This window comes from Anopheles maculipalpis, chromosome 2RL (assembly GCF_943734695.1).
Source record: "Anopheles maculipalpis chromosome 2RL, idAnoMacuDA_375_x, whole genome shotgun sequence".
NCBI lineage: Eukaryota > Metazoa > Arthropoda > Insecta > Diptera > Culicidae > Anopheles > Anopheles maculipalpis.
Window position 1 is genome coordinate 35,369,201 of NC_064871.1, and position 22,614 is coordinate 35,391,814.

The following is a 22,614-nucleotide window of genomic DNA, read 5'->3' on the forward strand; positions in this document are numbered from 1 at the left end:
AGAGGAGTCCTCGGGATCGTCGCTGCCAGCGTGGTATCTGGAATCTTCCTCTGTCGGAGAATCGCTAGGAGCAATGCACTTCGTATACTCTCCCCTGCCGGAAGTCGTTCCTTCTGACGTCAAAGTGAAAGCCGTCTTACATTCAACCATTGCAATCCGTCACGCGTCTTGGGCGTCGAATCTTACATACCGGAAATTAGCAGCTGCCATTGATATGTTCCTATGGATCGTTTCCCGGACCATCCGCATGGGAACCAGCTTTACCAGATTCAAGGATTCCAGTCTAATCCCTGGAACTGGAACGTATCGTTCGGAGTTCGCAGGCCAATATTCGCGCAACCTTCATGGCGTTCATGGTTGCCTACATCTATCTCAACCGGAGCCATCCATTTCCGGGCTTTCCTGTGGTACTCTACCATCCCCAACGACACACACACACACACCTTAAAATTTTAATATCCTTCCAATGTTATATTCCCGTCCGCATACGACACAACAAAACGCGCAAGGATTTTCTTACTGATTTGTAGGTAAAATATTTCTGTTTTTTCCGTAAACAATAAACAAGAAGTTGGCTAGTTGATTTCATGCATGGAATTAAGATGGTATATATGTGTGTGTGTGTGTTACTATGTCACGTCTACCGCATATAGAGAGTTTGTGGATTTGAGCTATTGGTTCACCTGTTTGATGCTGCTAAGCTGTCGCGATCTGAGATCATTATGGTTTGTGTTGCTGTAGTTGTTGGTGGTTTCTATATATGGCAAAAGTTGGCACGGTGGTAATTATCTATATCATACTGTCAATTTCCTGTACTCTCTATCTCACTTCTTCTCTCTACACCACCGTCGTGGATGTGAAATGTCCAGTTGTTTTTTTTTTAATCTGTTTTGTTGCTGTGATGATCAGGTTTGTTGGTGTGTTGTTAAAAAAAAGGAATCCTTTTCGTTAAAGACAGCGTTTAAAACTCGTCCTTCATATCCGGGTCCGAAGGGAAGTAGCGATATCATCGTCGAGCGCGAACTTTCTTTGTTGTTCCCTGCCCAGCAACATTTGGGCCTTTGGAGCTAAAGAAACGCTTTCAAAACGTTCCTAGCATATCCTGCAGTTTGCTCCTTCCTTGCACATCTGAAAGGGGAGTGTTTGTTGCCTTCGCATATTGGCCGATGGTTCTTTTTTTTTTCGCGACCAAAAGCCATAGAAAAAGCAGCACGTTATTTAAAATATAACGCGCAACAAAGCAAGTCGACGGGATACCAAACACCCCCTTCGGTTGTGCTGCTGCTAGCAGACGGAAACGGCACAAAACTGGGCTATTGGAACGCAATTACGAACATAATAGTCATATCATCCTGCGGTTACACTGCTTTCCGTTTTTTTTCCAAACGAAAAATTGTTACTTCCTTTCTGTGTCGTGTTCTCTTCCCCCTTCCTACCCTCGTCCCTGCTTCCAGCAGCTGGCTCCCTGGGAAGATAGGCGCCTTCGGGTCCTCTCTTTCTTCGCCTCAGCGGACACGCAATTGCTTCACGCACGCAACACCCGGCCGGCACCGGGTGCAAGTCAGCCGTTTCTCACTGCATCGGTGGAAAGTTGTGCGAATGGTTCATAAAGCTGGGCGTGTTCATAGTGGAAGCCATATCCTGATAGCTGAACTGAAATTTTGTCCGAAAACAATAAAAAGGGATTTAATGATCGAGCAATGCTCCGGTTTTGGTGTCGAGTTCTACACCGCACCGTCCTGTTCGTACTTACTTCCGAGAAGTGTGGCTCTTCCTGAATTGCGCCCAAAGGTCCATTACTGTCCGACGGTGTCAGCTCCACACTTTCACCGGTAAACTCGCGATCGAAGTAGCGTGTATCGGTGTCGCTCGTTACCTGCGGCTTGAACGGTGGAGTGATGCGCTTGTGCTCCAGATCCGTCCAGTTAATGCTGGCAAAGAACGGATGGGCCATAATTTCCTTCGCATCATCCGGCCCACCGCCTAGCCGTTGCTTGGGATTTTTCACCAACAGCCCACTGAGCAGACTGCGTGCGTTCGGGCTTATGCTGCGCGGGAACTTTACCTCCTCCATCAGTATCAGCGTAAAGAGTATGTCGTGATCGCGGTTGTAGAAAGGAAGCCGGCCGCAAATCATCTCGTACATTACGACGCCCGTACCCCACCAATCGACCGCATGGCCGTAATCGTTGTCTTCCAGCACTTCCGGCGCCAGGTACTCGGGTGTGCCGCAGAACGTTTTCGTTGTCCGGCCGTAAGTGATATCCTCTTTGCACAGTCCAAAATCGGCTATCTTAATGTGCCCGTCCTTGTCCAGTAGGAGATTTTCCAGCTTCAAATCGCGATAAATGATGCCATGTGAGTGTAGATACCTGATGGGGAGGGAGTAATAAAAGAAAAGCAAATAATTAAAAATAAAGAATCGGGAATTCTTGAAAGAGATGTTCGTACATCACTCTTCTGGGTAATCCCGTCATCATGCTATGTAGTAATCAGATGCACGTGTGTCTTTTAGCCACCCTCGAGCAAAACACCACACCGCCTATTTACGCGCCATCCATTGACGTCAATGGCAGTTTGTAAACTTTCTTTCCCCCAAATCGATCGTGTCGCCAAGGCAGCCCCGACCACCATTCATTGAATTTGCATCATGGCAAGCAGACCAAACCACCGTCCTCACAGTAAACAAACAAAGCAACAAACAAACAGTGCCACAAACCACAACAGTGCGGTGGTGGAATTCGCTCGCCTCCGTCCAAAGAGCGGCACTTTTTTATGAATGAATCTTTGTGCTCTGTGCAATGTTCCATCCCCACGGTATTGTGCCTGTGTCGGATTGTGTGTGTGTGTGGTTTTCCGCTGACGTAGTTTGGCGGAAACCGGCCACACACACACACACACACACTTGACAATGCTTAGGAAGGAATAACAACAGCGGTATGGGACCAAAATCAACAAACTATTATGTGGGTGCGGGAATTCGGTGAGACGGTGTAGGGTTCCCCCGCTAAAGAGAGGAAATAGTTGTGCCATTGAATCATCGGTTTATGATTGCGGCGGGTGCTTACTTTCAAATTTACTCTGCAGCCAGGCGCATCGTACAACAACCTAATCCCACGGAGTGCACGGATGGTTGGGATTAACCTTGATCGTGGCAGTTGACCGGTCGGTACCTAATATTTACACGCCGAGACACGCAAGACAACGGTCAAGTTGCAGCATTATTGTACGCATTGTTTGATACTGTTCTAAAATCAAATTCACTTTTTTAAAACTCTCAAATTCTGTACCGAGAGTAGTTCTGGAGCAGTCTCTAGACAGCCACGTGTTCTATAAGAGACCTTCACAGAAAATAAACCTTTAATTTTAACTTATTCTCAGATATGCGAAGAATCAGTCACTATATTAATGGTGTAAGAATTAAGTTAGTTTCTGATTGTTCTTTAGGGATATCACAAGTCCTTTGGGAGACACCGACTAAGCCTTCTCTGTCCACGGGCTGGATCGTCCGGAGTTATTCTCAAGACATGACCAACATACCACCGCAGGCAACTTTACTGATTGGTAGGGGCATCATCGTATATCTCGTACTTGTAACGATTCCTTCATTATCCTGCCACAAATACGGTAGCCAAAGATTCTTCTAATAATTAATGTCTTGGAAATGCAGAGCTCTTCTTATTCTCTGCTTAACGACCTCTGAGGTCATGCCGGTCATCGAAATGGCTCTCTAGACTGCCGATACCCACGTAGTTGGATAGTCAGGCCTCACTACGGCGGGACGGTCCGGATGGGATTTGAACCCCGGTCCCGTCGGCTGAAGACTGGCGCCGTTGTCGCCTTCACCACCAGAGTGAACCTGCAGAGTCCTTCTTTTTCTTCTGCTGGGCCTGCTCAGCATCGAGCACGTCGTATCGACATGGCCAGGTCTCCAATCCGTTTCCAAGAAACTCGGTCTAGGGCTGCAGTTCTCCATCCACGGCTGCATCTCCGACAGGTTAGATTCCGCTTGATCCAGCCAATGAGCTCGCTGTGCTCCTCTATGCCTCGAACGGGTCGCTGACGAGCATCTGCTTGGTGGGGCTCAGCTAGCTCGTGGTTCATTCTCCTTCGCACACACCGCCAAGGATAGTCCTTAGCACCCGCCGTTCGAAAATGGTGGGTGCATTGGCATCCTCCGTCAGCATAGTCCAGGACTCGCACCCGTAGAGGACTACCGGACGTATCAAGGTGCGGTAAATCGTGCATTTCGTGTGTTGTTGGAGTCTTCTGGATGGCAGGAGTTTGTGGAATCCGTAGTAGGCACGATTCCCCGAATCATAGTAGGCTACCGATCTATGAGTGCAGAGACCTATGAGACCTATATATCTCAGAGACCTATGCGAGTACTGGAACTCCAAATGTCCCAGCTTTATCCATCCCGCCAGATGCTTTATGTGGACAAATTTACTCAGATCACAGACTTCTTTTTTTTACAAAAATACATTTGAAAAAAAAGGAATGGATTGAGATCGTAGAACCTCTATTGCATGTTTTAGGTGAGGTTTTCTTTGAATTGGACTTTTTAATCCGTTTTTTTTTTATTTCAATTGATCCACAGATATTGCATACTTCTTGCGGTGGGATCTAGTTGGGATGCAATCCATTTCCCATACACCGATGTTCTTGATGAGCCCTTCATTACGCTAGAAATCGTTTTACCGAAATCAACACGGACTTTGATCAAAACACTGTGTTTGAAGTGGCCCTCTACCAACTGGTGAGCAGAAAATCAATTTATTTACTACATGTCTCAGTCAATTTATTTGACTATATTACTAGTGACCATGTAACCGATTGTACACACAGTAAAAACCTGTTAATTAGGAAAAATTTCCAACCACAATCACTGATCGACATAGGTTTTTTTTTTTCTAAAGTAAAAATGACTCGACAGAAACTGGACCGGACATCGAAATGAAATTTTGCGAAACGTTTGAGCAAACAAATTAGTAACTAAAACAGTAACGAAACCGACAAACGTGTGTAAAATCCATCGAATCATTCGTGTGACTCAAAGGGTGGTAAGGGTGTTTTGCCATTTTCCATTTCAGTTCCCACACCAATTCGTACTGCTCGTATTGCGCTGACTCATTTGTTTTGATGCACAAATGCCGTGCTGCTATTTACTCTTTCCTCCCTTTTTTTTTTAGCACCCATACATCATTTCCTTCGGTGTGCACATTGCCGGGCCGCAGCCCACACACGGCGCAGACCGCTGCTGTGAACCGCGACACGAAACGTGACCGCGACGCTCGGAAAGCACTCACATCATTGACAGATGGTAATCTGTTGCTGATGTTTACCTTGCCCTTCAAACCGCGTTTGGCCGTCGCAAAAATACGGACTATTCTGCTGTGCAATAAATTTACGCAAACTTACGTGCAGGCAGCCCCGGGATGGTAATTCCAAATACAAGCAAGAAACAAGTGTGTAAAGAATTTCAAGTGGCTCGTCGGAAGCAACATTGTCGGTGATGATGCGTACCTTGGTTTTAGCTGTCATACTACGTATTTAACGGGTTAACTCGGTGCGGAGACGCTTTACTGATTGCATTAAAAGCTTGTTTCGTGCAGTCACTTGATATTGTAGTTGGATATGTTGCAATCGAACATCCTCGAACATTGAATCTTTTTAGGTAATTGATTATCTTAGTATCAACCGTGAGATCTGCAAGTACATCATTTTACCGAAGGATATCTCGCCAATGTTTTGGTAGTAAAACTCCAACTGTCACGATCACTGGCAGCCGGTTTACAGCGCTTTCATCTACTTATCCTAGGGTTTCCCCATCATAACTAGTTTTATTTCGCGGGAAATCCAACATCACTGGTCATTCACGGTACACATACCGTTGAGAAAGGCAAAGAGGGATAGAGGTGAACAACACTTTCAACAACAAACAAATGCACACGTACGATGGTGCAAGCTAACATGTGCTAAAATATAAAAAAAACAGCAAACAAAAACACCAATAACATAAACAACCAGCGTGCCAATAGGTGGTTGAGCCAAAGGGTTTGACAAACAAGTCACTAAAACCTACGGGCGCCTGTGGGTTGTGGCTGATAATCGCAAATATGCCCGCGATACCGTGCGGATTGGTTACGGGAAGTTGGGCAAGCTGTTTATTATTGTTTTTTTTTTTTTGCTAGCTTGCTTATCCGCCAATGGATTGCAAATGCATGCGTGACACTTATCGCCAGGTTGATCCAGTTTGTGTGTTTCCCCACATACATTTTTATCAACATCGGCCAATGTGGGAAGGGACAGAAGGTTCGATGGCTAAGGGTAGTGGTTGTGTTCTTGAAATTCCTAACAGTGTTGCATAATGGCGATCGGGGGGGGGGGGGGAAAAAAAACAAAAAACAAGTTTCGCTGATACAGCCGCCGCTTCCAGTTCAATGGTGGCAAGCATCGACATCGACGTTATTGTCGGATACATTGTACACATGCTTGAATTTACATTCTTGCCAGTGACTGATGAATAAATATAATAAAAAAAATTCTAGGTACACACACGGGCATGAGACCAAATAAGTTATATTTTATGAAACTATTAAGCAAATATCCCGTGCTACAGGCACTAAGGTACCTGCATTTGCTTGACAAAAGATTCTCTTCGCAGAATTATTCGGCGAACGAAGTTTCCCCGAACAAATCTTCCTAACGTATGTAACGTTCAGAGCATCTACTGTTTTAACTAAACCACACACTTACCCAAGGGCGGAAATAATTTCTGCAGCGTAAAAGCGCGTCCGATCCTCCGGAAATATGCGCTCGCGGCTCAAATGGAAGAACAGTTCACCACCATTGACGTACTGCATCACGAAGCACAAACGGTCCACCGTTTGGAACGAATATTTTAGTGACTGTCGAGAGAAATGCCAAACAGAAAGATCATGTTACAACCTTGCGAACTGCTCTTCCTCACACTTCGCCGAAAACTTACTATCAAAAACGGATGATTGGTCGTTTTCAGCACACGGCTTTCCGCCATCGTATGAGCAACCTCATCTTTCTGTATGATGACATCTTTCTTCAGGATTTTAATTGCGTACAGCTTCGATGTAGTTTTCTCGCGACAAAGAATCACCTTACCGAACGTGCCTTTACCGAGCACCTTTAGGAACTCGAAGTTTTCCAGCGTCTGCAAGCAAAGTACGGTTTGTTCATTAGCGCTATATGTGATTCTTTTTCTTTTTTTCTCTTCAGATATGCTTTCTGCCTATTTGCTGCCGCTACTACTTACCACCTTACGCTTGCCGCTCACTTTATCCATCGCCGTACCGTACACGGGCATCTTTTCCAGCTCCAGCTCGTCCTCCGCTATCGAACCCATCTCACAATCATCGTCAGCCGTCTGGTTCGGTAGCGTCGCCTGGTACACCTCCTCCTCGTTCAGCTTGTTGGCGACGCTGCGGATTGCGTCGACCCATTCCTTGCGCTCGTTCTCGCCCTCCACGTGAAACATGCGCTCGATCACCGTTGTCCACTGCAGGCCGCGAATGATAAAGGTGAACGGGCGGGGCCGATCGATCGACATGATCTGGCAGTCGCGCACGGTGAACTTGTTCGACGGTTCGGTCGGATACTGGAGATCGGGCCGTATTTTGTAGCCCTCCAGCGTCCCGTCACTCTTCAGTATGAAGTAGCGCGAGCGCCAGGTTTTAATGTGCTCACCCCGCTTGTACAGCCAGCCCGCCTTCACGATGGTCGACGGGTTGGCCGCTGAGGACGAGGCAGACATTGCCGATTCGGCCGACGATGTCGACAGCATCGACGGTATGCTGACGCCGGACGACACGGACATACTGGACGTCAGTGGTGTTGTTGATGTTGCTGTTTTCAGTGTTGATGGCGTTGAGATTGCGATTGCCGGTGTGCTTTGGGCAGTTTTGGAAGCCATACTGTAGGGTTATAACGGCCCAACAGCAACTCAAGGGCACTGTTCGTCGGCCAAGGTTGGTCTTCAAAATCCCTAAAAATGCTGGATATTGCTGCACGATAACTCTTTCCTCCGTTGGCTAAGGGGAGACAGGAATTTTCCGACACTAGAAAAGGTTTCCTCTTTCTAACAAGGTCGGTCCAGCTGCAATAGAGAAACAAACAGAAAAAAAAGATGCAAGTTTTAGAAGGGTTTTTTCACGACATTTTCATTTTCTGTCGCTATAAGATCGGTACTCTGTTTTGAGCTCGAGTTTTTCCCTTTTACTTCAGAAAACTGTAACAACGTCCCACGTACATCAACTAATATTTGCGTTCCAAAGTGCAACCTCACCAACACAAATCGTAACACTGTCGTTTTCGTTACTCGCCCTTATCAAAGGTTAGCCGATAAAGGCAATCATCACAAGACCGGTGATACAGCGCGCGCCCTTGCTGCGAGGTTCTTCAGCAGCGTCTTGTTTCATAACTGGCGCCAAACGGATGGTTGCCGTTGCACTCGGCACCTAGTTACCGTATGTACACCTCATCATTGTGGACATTGTGGCAAACCGTGACATGGCGCGAAGCTGCTCTTCGTTCCTTTCAGAACAAGCCAATTGCAGGAAGCATTGCAAAGTGTAAGCAGAATTTGTTGCTTATCCCAACACGCAATAGTTTCGAGGCAAAGCAGAAACCGGAGCTTTTTCCGTACAAATGACTCATTTACTCATCTCTCTCAACCTTCCTCTCCTCTCGCGTGAGCTGTGCTGTCTCGGTGCACCGAAGAAGTTTTGGGGGGCCCACTTGTGCGAAATAAAACGCTGCGCAATAACAGTTCGCTGCCGCGCGTCTCCATCGCGCGCCACAGCACACGCATCGGTCTGTCAGCTCTCCTTTTGCACACTGGACTTTCATACTTTGTTGCTACATCATCACACCACCACCCGGCGCGCACGATCCCTCTTATGCTGGGGGAGGAGGGTGTGATCATGCTGTAGCGCGCGCTACACCTGTTGTCTGGTGGTTGTGCTCTCTTTTCTTTACTGTTTTCGATCCTATTTGCAAACCTGCCCGTCTACCGCCGTGTGTGTGTGTGTGTGTGTGTGTGTGTGTGTGTGTGTGTGTGTGTGTGTGTGTGTGTGTGTGTGTGTGTGTGTGTGTGTGTGTGTGTGTGCGTGTGTTGGACATGAAATATGCCATGTTTACTTTGAATATTTCTTCCCCATAGGAATAATGAATAGTGTAATCTCGTGCATTAATTGCGTCATGTAGCGTCTTGCACAATTACCTACCATTAATTTTAAATTAAATCAATACGAAAGATCTTAACTTTTCCGATCCCAACGAAGACGTATAAGTTCCGGATCTCTTCAACGAAAAACGAAAAAAAAAATGTGCCCAAAATGACGGCGTATATAGTACAAACAAAACCAATAATCCCACTCCGTTCGCACCGGGCCGAAAATAACAACAACAAAAAAAAACAATAAAAATCAAGTTAAAGGCGTAAACATAAACGTCACGTGGCCGTATTACTCGGAATCAACAAAACAACAAAATTGATTCCGCGTTTGCGATTTTATCGTGTTCCGGGAAACAGCAATATCCCATTGCGGGATGGGAAAAGCCGACGGACCGGCGTGTGATGATGATGACGATCGTTCGACCGAAAGTAGGTCACAGTTTCCTACGCATGAGCCATCTTCAGTGTTTTTTTTTTTTTTTGTGCGGGAGGAGGAAAAGGAAGAGCTATAAAAAGAGCAACAAACACCGACGACACTGATGCAATCAGATCACAAGTAAAAAAACAAACCATTTTGCGATTATTGTGATGGTCAGAACGAACGTGCGATCAGTAATTGTGATACCGAAAACGTACATTGATTCGGTTTCTTTTCTGCTAGAATTTGGAGATGATTTTGTTGCAATATATAAGAGAAATATTTGAAGTTTCATGTGAGCTGCACGCTTCAGTCCTGACCTATCGTTTAATCACCGTCTGTCAAAGCATTTACACTAGAAGTTACAAAAGTTGTGTCCTGTTTTTCCATTCCAAAGAGCATGTTTTTACATTCCTAAATATGCAACATTTCCAAGAACATTGCAATATTGATTAACCACAACAAGAGGTACCGGCCTTCCAGTCGATGGCAGAGCTATTTAAGTTCCAGTTAAAACTGTAAACAATATCCAACCTGAACCACACTTGGTAGCGGGTACTGTGACGAACGACTGCAGGCGCCATTAGCTACTATTGCACAACTCAACAACGCACAGCCAGCATAAGCCCACACACACACTTACGTTGGGGGTAGTTCCCTGGAAACTGGGTCATACTTTATATTAAGTGTGTGATCCGAGAAAAATTGTTATTTTCTCGAAATAGCGTTCGATTGATTCGTTATGGCATTTTTATACACGATTAAGAAGCTATAACACGCGCACAGCATTTCAGAGGTTGGTGTTTTCAGTCAAGCTAATCAATGAAATAATGTAATTTTGAAGTTTAATACCAGTTATGCAACCACTTTATACGCACATTAAGAGCTTGATTTCGATGTTGATGTTAGCATGTGGTTCGCATGGAACTGCAGCTTTACAGCAAATACTCTTTCTTTATAAACTGTCTGGAAGAGCGAATCGACTCGAAATCAACACTACGAACCGTCCAACGGAAAGAGTGCATGCTGTGCAACATGCAACATGCAACTAGCGTGCCCGAGGTTCCCGGCGAACACGCTTGCTGCTTGCCAGAGATCGTAAAACTAGCGAATGCTTGCCATCTCTTTCTTCCAGCCCACACACACACATAAAACAACCAATTGTACTCCGTTGCCCTACCGACCGGAACCAAATGTACGTTCATTCATTACACAGAACGTACAATTTGCAACGCGGATCCATGGCCTTCGCTCCCGACACAGGTCTGTATGCCTTCTCCCCCTTCTCGACGGGCGTCTTGTCTTGGCGTACCAATGTTCAGTGTGCGTAGCAAATTGACTTCGGATGTCGTTTCTCACAGTGAATCTTGTTTCTTCTCCATCAGACCGATACGAACGAAGGGAGTCGTCATCGTATACATCCGTCTGCCGGATGTTTGAGGTTTTATGGTAAGTTGAGTAAGCTACAAAACGCCGTGGTAGTGGAGACATCAGACCGCACAATTCGAAAGACATTGAGCCCGGCAGGAGAGATGTGGAACTACCGTAACCACACAAATGCACGGTTTTGGGGGGTGCTTTTAAGTCCCGAACCACACCCAATGTGTTTCGAGCATCATCTCGAAAAACCCTGACCTAACCGAACTCGGTTTGCATCGCGTGTGGCAAGCGCAAAAAAAAAAACAACTAGACTTCCCAAAAGCCTTCTCTGCCTGTATGTGTTCTCTCTCTCTCTCTCTCTCTCTCTCTCTCTCTCTCTTACTCTCTTCGCACATAGACGTGCATCACGAACGATTGGACGCCGAGAAACCGAACCTCGACATCCAGTTCCATATTCCCGTGTCCACAAAAGAACGAGACGAGACAAGGGCACGCTGGTGGATCCCTTCCAATGCACTACAACATCAATGCATTAGCAGTAGTACTATGCAGTTATACAGTTTTGAGGCCACACGGACGGACGGGCAAGCATACGAAGGCCACACAGCACGGGAAGGAGCAAGCAGCATAAAACATATGAATATTCTATACCGCTTGATGATGAGAGCGTGCAATTTCAAAAATGGTGAATGATGTACGTAAAATGCACTAAAAGATGTCTAGTACACTCTTATCCCACAAGGCTAAGTTGTGCCACAATTCTAAAGCCTTCACCAGATACGGGTCAGTAAGTAATCGATGCTACTGCACACGTCCAGGACACAACTCGGTTTTCTTACACAAACGTCCTAGATGTTGAGAGTTTTCTCAGTCACCATTTTCTAGCAAAAGAAACTTCAGCCATGCGCATCATCATCACAACCACCTCTCGCCGCCGCCGTAGTACGATGGGATGGGTCGCGAATTTTCTCGCGACCCTTTACTCTACCCCTTCGTCCTACCAACTGGGAAGAAGACACACTAGAACTGACCCATTTCTCTACATTATACTTCTGAATCAATTACGCGATTTAAGTGTACAGTACAGGCAGCCATTTATTGAGCATAAAATAGGTCAGGACGATGCAATGAACGAGGTAAAAGGTGGTATCCACAACCAAACAAAAGCATTGTGAACAACATCATCAGAGTCCCAACAGGGCTCCGTTAAACACGCAATGGAAGTAAGGCTTTCGCCTTTGGCAGTTTATTAAGGCAATTGTGATTAATCTAGCAATAAGCTGGCATGATATCATTAGTTACAAATTGAACAGCGCGCTTTCTTCGATTAAATCCAATAAGCTTGCTAGAATTGTGCACTGCTTGCTAGTATCTCCTGTCCATTGTCTTCCCTGTTTACGATTCAATCGAACTTCAATTCAAGCCAATTATTGTTCAATTTCGTTCATTAGTGGATACTTGCCGGGATCCTGAAAAGCGTATCACGGGATGTCATTCATTTGGACAGACGCGGATGTGACTTATGGAATTAATTGAATTTAGTAGTGTAGCTCGTAGCAAGTCTGACGCTAGGAAAATAAACATTGGATCGATTAAGTATCTGTCTAACGAATCTAAGTATCTAACGAATATACGTTATGATTTTTACCATCCAAAATAAGGATCCATAAGCTCCTCTTACGTATACTTAAAACCCAGGAGGAAGTTCAGTCTTTGTACTTCTACAGTATTCTTCTAGAAAAGATTTAAGCAATGAGATTCTTAATACCAGATAAGAAATTTAAAAGTATTTCTACTTCTTGGCATGCTCGGGATTGAACAAGTCGTGTCGACATGGCCAGGTCTTCAATTAGTTTCCAGGAAACTCGGACAGACCAGACTCCACTTGATCCATTCAACGAGATTGCTCCTCTCTACGCCTCGTGTCGAACGGGTCGCTGACGACCCCACCTTCTTGCTGGGGCATGAGTCCAGGATCCTCATCACCAACGTATCCGTCCGGCTTTGATTACCGTCAGGCTATCAGCAACGCCAAACACCTCAGTGGTTCATTCTCCTTCGTCACATCCCTCCAGAGCGATGTTGAACAGTAGACAGGAGAGTCCGTCTCCTTGCCTTAGACCCCGGTGAGATTCATTCGATTCCGACAGCATGCTCGAAACTCTCACCTGGCACTGCACCCCGTCCATAGTGGCCTTTAGCAGCCGTACCAGCTTCCCAGGGAATCCGTACTGCTGCATGGTGTTCCATAGTTCGGTCCGATCTATGGCCACCTTGAAGGCAATGAACAGGTGGTGCGTAGGGATCTGGTGCTCCAAAATCTGTGGCAAGGGGTTCCAGTCTGCAGAAGATTATTTGGGACAGGATCTTATAGGCAGCATTCAGGACTGTGATGGCCCGGAAGTTAGCACAGTCCATTCGTCCGGTAGTTCTGATCTCACATATTTAAAAGTATTGCGTGAGTAATTAGCCACCTTTTCCCGGCTTAACGACAATAAGCCATCGAATGGCTTATCACGTATAGTTGGATAATCTGTTCTCGCTACGGGTGGACGGTCCAGATGGAATTTGAACCCAGGTTCTGCCGTTTGAAGGCGCCGATGCCGTCCATACCACCGGGCCGCCCATTGTGAGTTGTGAAGTTATTGGTGAATTTCAAACCTCATTTTAATTTTTAATACGAAATTAATTTCCAACAGGGTTATAATCTCTTCTTTCGTACCCTGACAGAAGATCAGTCGTTATGTTCTTCCAGACCCGGACATGGACTTCAACTCCCTTTCACCCCAGTACTGTTTCCCGATTTGCGATCGGGAACCATAGCCGACCGACCATTGATAACTACTGTGAAATATATTCACGAAAAGGGGCTGGCTGTGATATTTGGAGGAAATTTGAATAGGAAAGTGTACACCTTTATCGCTGGTCGGTTTGCAACTGTATATTCGTTTGTCCTTTTTTTGTATATAATATTTCATGCAGGTCATAATTCGTGTAGATCGAGCAGTTTCTAACGTCGAGTAGTTTATAACCTAATCTTAGTTTCCTAACGCTTTGTTTTATGCAATTCAAATTTATGTTCGAAAATAATTATTCTAATTCCAACAACTACAAAGTATCCCAATATTGATAGTTGAGCCTACGCTTCTCGCCTCGCCTGGTGGTTCATTGTACCTTTCCATCACGACCTTCGGGCCGGACTGTATCGTGCCGTAAATATTAGAGCTTGATGCGCCATAATGTGTGTCTCGGTCATGGCGTCACACAGATAATTCCACCGCTAAAGTGCGCAACCATCGGTAAACAAGCCCAGGCACGTGTCTAGTTACGGTCGGGCAGTGAACAGTGTGTGTAAGCCAACCGTTCCCCGACTTTGGCGTTGTGCAAAGTAACACGTTTTTATTGCACTGTCAACACGTTCCACCTTCAATGCAATGCCTTTCCCTTGGCTGGGGCACGTCCGTTTTGCCCGTCCCGTGCACTCAAATGTCAAAATGTTGTTACTTAGGAATTTTACAGGAACATTTTTTTTTTTAGCTGCAAGCGATCGAGCAATGAACGAGGTTTGATGGATTTTTTTAAAAAAATAATCATACAAATAACTAAACTTTTCTTCGATGTGCTAGCTGTAATATTCACTTTTTATAATTTTCATTTCATTTTTAGCTTTTACTTCCTCAAATACCAACAACTATCATCTTTCGAACGAACGTTCAACGTCTATCAAAGACAACCAAAAAAAAAAAAAAACCAAACCGGATGCAAAGGTCATTTCCACTCGCTTGTCGAGTTCTTATCAGGCCATAGACGGAGAATTTCACCAAAAATGTTAATTCGGCACAAACAGCAACCAGCTCGCTTTCGAGGGGCCGCCCGGTACGTTGTTTACTCCAAACAGTGCCCGCGCGGCGGATAAATAAATGGGTGCATGTGGCCACGCGCCAACAACTGTCCGCGCATGGAGACTGTTATTGTGCAAACGATGCATTTCCTACACACCGCTGCAGCGCGCGCTATCGTTCTTTTACTACGGAGTACGGAGTATTCTAGCGATGTTTGTGTTTCACCACCACCAACAACACCACCACCAACCAACGCACCTCCGTAAGTGCTTATCACTTGCACTGTCGCCGCCGCATCTCCGCTAGTCGTGTCTCTGGTTGGTAGATCGCACATCATCTCAACATTGACGTGGCGCACAAACGCGTTCGCGAATCAAAACATCGCACACAGCGACAGGTGGCGCCTGATCGGTAGATTAAGATGTGCGCGCGGTTCGACTCCCACAACGACGATCACACTGGGGCGAATGGGCGGCAGAGCAACAAAGCACGTATTGGTTATTGGATACACCCTGCCTGAACAGGACCCCTGACGCTGCGACCAATGGTGGGGCGTGTCATAAACACAGTAGAAAGGGCATCCGCGATCAGTGCAGGGTGGGTTGTTATTTGAAAAAATAACCATAGCGCAAGTAAGAATTTCAATCAATAAGAAGAAAGCAATATTTTTGAACGCAATAGACTATGAATTCTGACTTCAAAGTAGTGTCAAACGAAGGGTATTTTCCCCATTTTTGTATACAATTTAAAGGATTTATAGATATCAGGGGGTTCGATGGTGAGGCGACATCTTTGTCGATCTTTGCACGGAAGAACCAAGGTTCAAATTTCATCTTAACCGTTGTCCCTTAGTGAGGACTGCCTATCCAACTTCATGGTTATCCGAACGTGTAGTAAACCACTCGATGGCCGATGTGATTTAGGACGTCGTTAAGCCTTAAAAAAGGATTCCAGATTCAAAATGCTTAGTGTATAGGAGGGTGTCGCGATATCTCCGACATCTCCATACCAAATTCATAATACAGAACTTCAATCTGATCCCACCAACATGATCGTTTCGAAGTGAATATTTGGTTTAGACTGCGATGACGGTTTGATACATTTCTTATGGCATTGTATTTACTATTTATCAGAAATAGTCCCATCAGTTTAAGCAATCACAAATCGTTTCTGAAGGCTTTTAGTGCACACTCCGTATCCTTCAATAAAACAATACGATAGGTAGCCTCCTGGGGCGAACCTGGTGGTACAGGCGACAGCGTTCAAATCCGGACTGTCCCTCCGTAGTGAGGACTGAGTATCCAACTACATGTTATCGATAAGTCTAGTAAGCCATTCAATGGCCGGCGTGGCCTGGAAGGCGGTTAAGCTAAGAAAAGAGAGAGAGAGAGAGAGAGAGAGAGAGAGAGAGAGAGTCTTCTTTCACAGGGTTAAAGATCTAGAGTTTATTAAAGTCTAGGAAGCCAGAAATTATTGCTAAAAGATGTGAAATAAGTCCACAAACTATACAACGAAATGAAAAAAAATTATCGTGAAATCTCTTAACACGTTGACTGCCGCGTCAGCCATATAAAGGCTGACATATTTCAAATTGAAACAGACAAGTTACATGAGATAAATTCGCACATTTCTTCATTCGATTTCTTTTACAGTGCTTTTCCGTAGTGGTTATTCTTACTAAGCAAAAAAAGAAGAGGTTCTGTTATATTTCTATTCTCATTTATTCAATAATCCATAATTGTATGATATCGGTGTTCGTTTATTCATCGTTTATTTTCGACGAACAATTTTAAAACACTCAGCACAAAGTTGAGTTTGATCGAGACAGCTTGAACAATATGTAAACGATCATTTAACAGTTGCATATGCCATCGAGCGGTCCATGTTTTGTCTCTTATTGTTGTAGCATCTTTTCGTTATAATCGTTTTTATTTTTTTCCCATCAGAGACATGACGGATGGCTCAAATATGGTGTTCTTGTTGCGGACTTAAATTTGTTGTATTTTTGACGAATATTTGCTACAATTCAGAAGCAATACTCTCTTTAAATTCTCTTATGAAGATGTTTTTCTTTGTTGCTGTTTTATAAACAGAGGCTCCCTGCAAAAGCGCGATTCTTAGCCTAGATTCCTCGTAAATGCTATCGTTTCAAAGCTCGATTCGGTGGCCTGGCGGGCAGTTCAGTGGACATGTATAGTGGCAGTCAACGTGTTAAAGATGCACACTGACGGGACTACAATTTCAGAAACGTTAGAAATGATGTAACAGCTTACAGAGATTTCGATGCACTTATACATCTGATCAATACACCACGATTATGTTACAATCCACAACGTTCTTTAGCCCAGATCGACCTGGGAAAGGTAATACGATCGAAAGACGATCGGACTCGGGAAAATCGTTCTAAGGTACGGTGCATTCCTCTTCAGACGCCCTGAAAGCTGCTTGTATTGCCAACCTTGCATTTCTATTGCCAATTTCTTATTTTTGGCTGGCGCCGCCCTTGGATCACCCTTCCCACAGGGCTCGCAGGATGCGGCGGGCGAGGATGGGTTTTTGTGATGGAAATAAGAAATATAAGAAAACCCTTAATTCACCTTCTGGAGACATAATTGATACATTGTTCATTCATAATCTTCTGGATCTACTGGATGCTGGACCTTCATTGAATGTGCATGCAGTCTACTAATTCATAATAAACTGTAACGAGCTGAAATGAGCCTTGAAGGAGAACCAGACGAACAAACACACCCACCCATACTGGGCACTGGCACATTATCACCGGCCAATCCACCACAACAACGCCGGCAGCTCGTAATCATTTGTTTTAAATTATTACGAAATGGTTGTTTTCGTTGTTTCGGGCTGTGGGCCGCCGCCGCCGTCGGTAATTCTTCGGTCCGCACGCGCAGGGTTCATTCAACTGGGAGCCGAATAAATAAATCTGTGTTTTTCTGAACAGCATACATCAAAGCGCGTTATTTGCACGTTCTCGGAACGGGATCTGTGGCACTATTTTTAGCGCTCACGAACACACCCGTTGATGGCCAAAACGATCCCGTACGAATTTTTTTCCGCCAAATTTGTGGCGGGAACGTTTGTTGCTGTGTGCAGGAACACGGGTAAAGGCAAAATCGCGGCGTATCAACCAGCGGAAGAAGGACATCACAAAAACAAAAGGTGTCATTATCAACACCCAAGGGTCAATAAATGATTGAATGTAATCTACCCGCCGGATTTGGTTCCAAGTTGCGCTACATGTTTACGTTGAGTTGTGCCGATTCAAAATGGCAGCGATTGGACCTGGTTCTTGTAAACGGAGTCAATTTATATCGAAGTTAATGATAAACCACTTCACACTCAGCTTCAATCTATAGCAAAAGCGTTTGTTTTTAAAGCAATGATCAATTAAAAACCACAATAACTCTCTGCCACACATTGATACATGCTTCACAAGCGATACTTTTCTGCTCCCCTGAATTAATTTCATGCTCTGACCCTTTACTTTTTCCGAGAAGACGGCGTAAACACGCAGCGAAAACAAAGCTGATGCAAAACTCTCCATCTAATCCGTCGGCTGTTGACGAAGTTAACGATGCTCGTCGGCAGGGTTCCGATTAGCCCGATACCTGGCGAGGCCAAAATTAGAACCGTGTCCTATTGGCGGCGCAACGCCAAAACATTCGCAGACGATGTATTCATAGACTGTCGGCAACTTTGGGCCGTGTCATGCCCTTTCCCGCCCCCCCCCCCCCCCCCCCCCACCGGGCATCCCCTCTTTTCCAATTCCACATACGGGAGGGCGGTGGCGGTGGCATTCCTAATTTTTTGCCACTGCTCGGTCGCTACCTCTGCTGCACTCTCTCTTTCTCTCTCTTTGGCTATTTAAAAGGCCTCGGAGTTGTTGTTTTCATCGTCGGCGAAAAACATTTAACGTTTGTCTCGAGCGTACTTGTCCGCAGGGTGTCGCCGGTTAACCTCCTGGCATCGCATCGGTTGGATTGGGTTGTGAAAATGGAAGCACGAGGAAGGGCGTTGTTATTTTCCGTAGAGCATTATTGCATCCCGGACGGTGGCAGTCGCGCAGCTTTAATCGTTGTCTTTCCCCATACTCTCCCCCACCATCTTCCTTTCCCCTGGGGCTACACACACATGCTATTAGTGGCAGTGTTTGACAATGGCAAAAGCAAACTAGCATCGAATCTGCTCGTCTAATTCACAAATTCCGCCACATGTGCGGAAAGGGAAAGGATTGTTGTTTGCATGTAAGCGAACTTTGTGACGGACTCGGCTGAGCACGGTTTGTACCACAGGCTTGTAGGAACAAGTGAAACCTCAGGACGGACGGGCAGGTTTCTCTCCCGGTGGGGCGATTCTTAGAACAGTGAACGATTTCTTAGAATTATCTACTGTTATGATGTTGCGTTTGTTTACCTTTTTTTTTTCGAATCGCGTTGGATTCTGTGTGACAGCGTACAATTGTGCCGAATTGACTGGGATCGTTTAAAGCAGACATGTCAAACATACAGTCGGCAGCAGGCGAATCCGAGCGACAAGGCGGCTTACGAATGATAGACAATCGATTTTTACGTACTAAAGTCTTTCAAATAAGCATTAAAAGTAGTAAAAAGTATGTTCGCTGTTCGCTCAATGGTGAGCAACTTAAAGAAAAAGAACTCGGACACTCGTAATCATGTCTTAGAAGAGTCTTAAAAGGAACAGCCTGCATCGTTACGAAATCCAATGTAGGACAATTCACGCTAGATCCATCAAGTGGCCATACATCCCCATAAAGTCACTATTTAGTGTACATGATGGCTCGACTCTGCTTCATTAGTCCATGTTTTTTCGACGTTGGCGATATTATCTCAAGCTGCAGGTCAATTACGGCCCCAAATGTAGGATTTGGATGTGAAAGATATATGATTCGCACCCCACACAAGACGGTCCATATTTCGCATGAACGATTTCCGGTTTTCCGGTAGGTCAAACAGAGGTGAAGACAACTGATTACCAAGCCTGTGCTATTAAACCCTCCTCGGCTGTTTCGAATAGAAAGTCAGGGCTATTTGAGTCAAAATAAATTTGACATTACTAATTAAAAGTTATCTTTACGGCACGTGTCTAAGCATTTAGATTCATTAATATAATGTACTAAACAGCATTTATTGCTTCATGCCGTAATAGAAGTAATAGTAACAGTAAAAAAATGTATCACTCGTCGCGATCATGATCACACGATCGCGTCGTCACTACCGTCACCGGCAGTTGCGTGCAAAAGGTGTGGTAATTAGTGTATGTGCGGTTTTTGTGGCTCATTTGTTTACCCAAAGATCTCGAACGAAGTAGAAAAAAAAAACGCCTCGGAACGAGGACACACCACCCTTCGTGATTCGCGACGTGATCTTACCCAACATATCTCGTCTGGCCGACGACAATGACGTCTTGTCCCAAGACAGACTCGTCACCATCTTACAAGCAGCTCCACACACTCTGTTTAAGGCTGTTGGGTTCAAAAAGAATCTTTGGATTTAAAAAAAAAGCATTAAAGGAGTGTCTAAAGACGAAAACAATTACGCTTTTGCTATTGCTATCTCAACACACTCAACCAAACTGCAACCAACTGCCAGTTGAAAAAAAAAAGCACACAAAACCCAAAAAACACAATCCGTCCCTGAGATTGGTTTACCGGTTTTCGGTGGTGGTGACTGTTGTTGTTGTTGTTGTTATTTTGTGCTGCCCTAAATACGGGATACCATATTCACGCTCTTGACCTCGTTTGGATACCACCAACTATTTGACAGCCAGACAGCCATTAACCCACCCATCATCAAAGCAACCCATCGCTCTGCTGCTGCTCGTACAAATGCGATACGCAACGCAGAACCCCCCCCCCCCCCTCTACCCCCTCACCGATAAGGTATGCGGTGTCCTTTCGTAACGTGCGTCTCTGTGGTAGTGTGTGTGTGTAAAATTGTACGATTGTGGGAGAAAAAGGCGATAACGAACAACAAGGATCCTGCGCAAAAGGAAGTCGTAGTTGGTGGTGATGGTAAGGCAAACTCCCTCCTATACATATACAGTTGACATGGGGGGGGGGGCGCTTTTTTGACATTTCTTCTCGCACATTCGATTGATTGCGTCAGATTGTTTCATCGTGGTTTATCCTACCCGGCATAGGAAATAGGATGAAAATGAATGGGAGATTTCCAATGTTTAACAACCACATTTCAGAATTCTTAACGCACAGCAAGCCCGTACTTCAAATTCACGCCAAAATCTTAAAAAAGGGGTTTCTTATACGGTGGAGAGTGCATGCTAAGACACGAAGAAACCTATCCAACCGGAAACTACCGGTCCCCGAAATAGTTTTACGCTTCCATTCCACGCCTTTCGTCTTCCCACAGAAACGTTCCAGCGTTCAGCCTTTTTTCTTTTCACCGCTCTGGCACACGGTCTGGGTCTTCTCTATTTACCTTTGGGTCGCGAAATAACGTCGAGTCACTTCCGTGTAGGTTTCGGGTTGCGGTTGTGCAGCGCCAGACAGAAACCAACGCACACCACCGACAAATCCGTCGACTGGAACAACCGCACTAGTGGCTGTGTGTAGAGCAGCGACGACACGCATACGCAGCGTGGCACGTCTCGTCAGATCCGGATCCGTGCTAAGCTGAAGGGATGTATTCCTCCACTTAAGGCTTCCTGTGCGGTTCGGGGCTATTTTGTATCGAAAATTTCACTACACACACACACACACACACGCGAGCGATTTTAATTCGATTCTTTTCGATGCTTTTAATTTTTGTTTTAATCAAACATAGCAGCAAACGCACACACCCACTTATACACATTCACACACTGGGGAGTAGTAACACACGCACCTATCGTTAGGCACTTTGATCCTTTACGCACTTTTAGTAGCAGTAGTAGTAGTAGTAGCAGTAGTTTGCTCTCTTTTTTTGTAAAAGGTGAGAACCGTTTACCGTCAATCAGCAATCAGCAAAAATGAATGTTTTGCACTATAAAAGGAAAGAAACGATTTAAATTGTAACCACTCCCACCACTCTATTGCAATTGATTTAGAAAAAAAAACCTCCCAAAAACGTACCCTTTAGATTTGGATAATCGCGTAACAAAAAGTACAGAATACTAACACCCCGGGAAGCCTGTACTGACTCTGTCAAAAACACACAGCACACACCCAACACGCGCGACACGCGAAAACGCGTTCAGCCGGACGAACGCACCGTGAAGAAATGGTAGTAGTAGGCCGATGATTTCGCCAATTGCTTACTCGCACTGTTCCGCTCGTTCGCTTCCTGCCGTCGCTGCGCTCGCTTGGTCTGTCTCTGCCGTACCACCACCACCACCACTCTTCACACTCGTCCACCGGATGCGCTTCAACTTGATCGTGTTGCGGTTGCCGTTTTCTTTCTTCCCGGAGCCAACGGAGAGGCCCCCGCGGTTCTTTACGGCGCGCGCGTTTCTTACAGTTTCCCTCTTCGCTTCCTGCTATGTTCTTTTCCCTTTACTACCCCTTTTTTCCAGAAACAAACCACGAACGCACCACCTCTGCAGCAACGCAGGCAAGATAGACAGACACACCACACGGATTGAATGTGAAACCGTCCGTCACTGGACTACCATCCCGCATGCACACACACACACACACTACTGCAAACAGTGCGCCAGACAACCCCTGTTCACACACACACGCACACAAACTCACAGCACAGTTCATTCGCACGCAATATGTTGTTACA

The 22,614-nt window shown here is 45.4% G+C and overlaps 2 protein-coding genes across 2 annotated transcripts in view; both read right to left on the minus strand.

Moving 5' to 3' along the window:
* LOC126559171 (LSM12 homolog A-like) overlaps positions 1-22,529 on the minus strand; it is a 213,181-nt gene extending 190,652 nt beyond the window's left edge. Inside the window, exon 1 of the mRNA XM_050215289.1 lies at positions 22,520-22,529. The gene's annotated coding sequence lies outside the window, so the exon portion shown is untranslated. The remainder of the gene's footprint in view (positions 1-22,519) is intronic.
* On the minus strand, positions 1,513-7,969 carry LOC126557571 (RAC serine/threonine-protein kinase). The gene is made up of 5 exons (XM_050213384.1): positions 7,292-7,969; positions 6,992-7,189; positions 6,760-6,911; positions 1,754-2,372; positions 1,513-1,653 (listed from the first exon to the last, which is right to left on the minus strand). Exons 1-5 carry the CDS (start codon positions 7,946-7,948, stop codon positions 1,573-1,575), a joined length of 1,707 nt encoding a protein of 568 aa, XP_050069341.1. The 5' UTR covers positions 7,949-7,969; the 3' UTR covers positions 1,513-1,572.
* Positions 22,530-22,614: the final 85 nt, after the last annotated feature.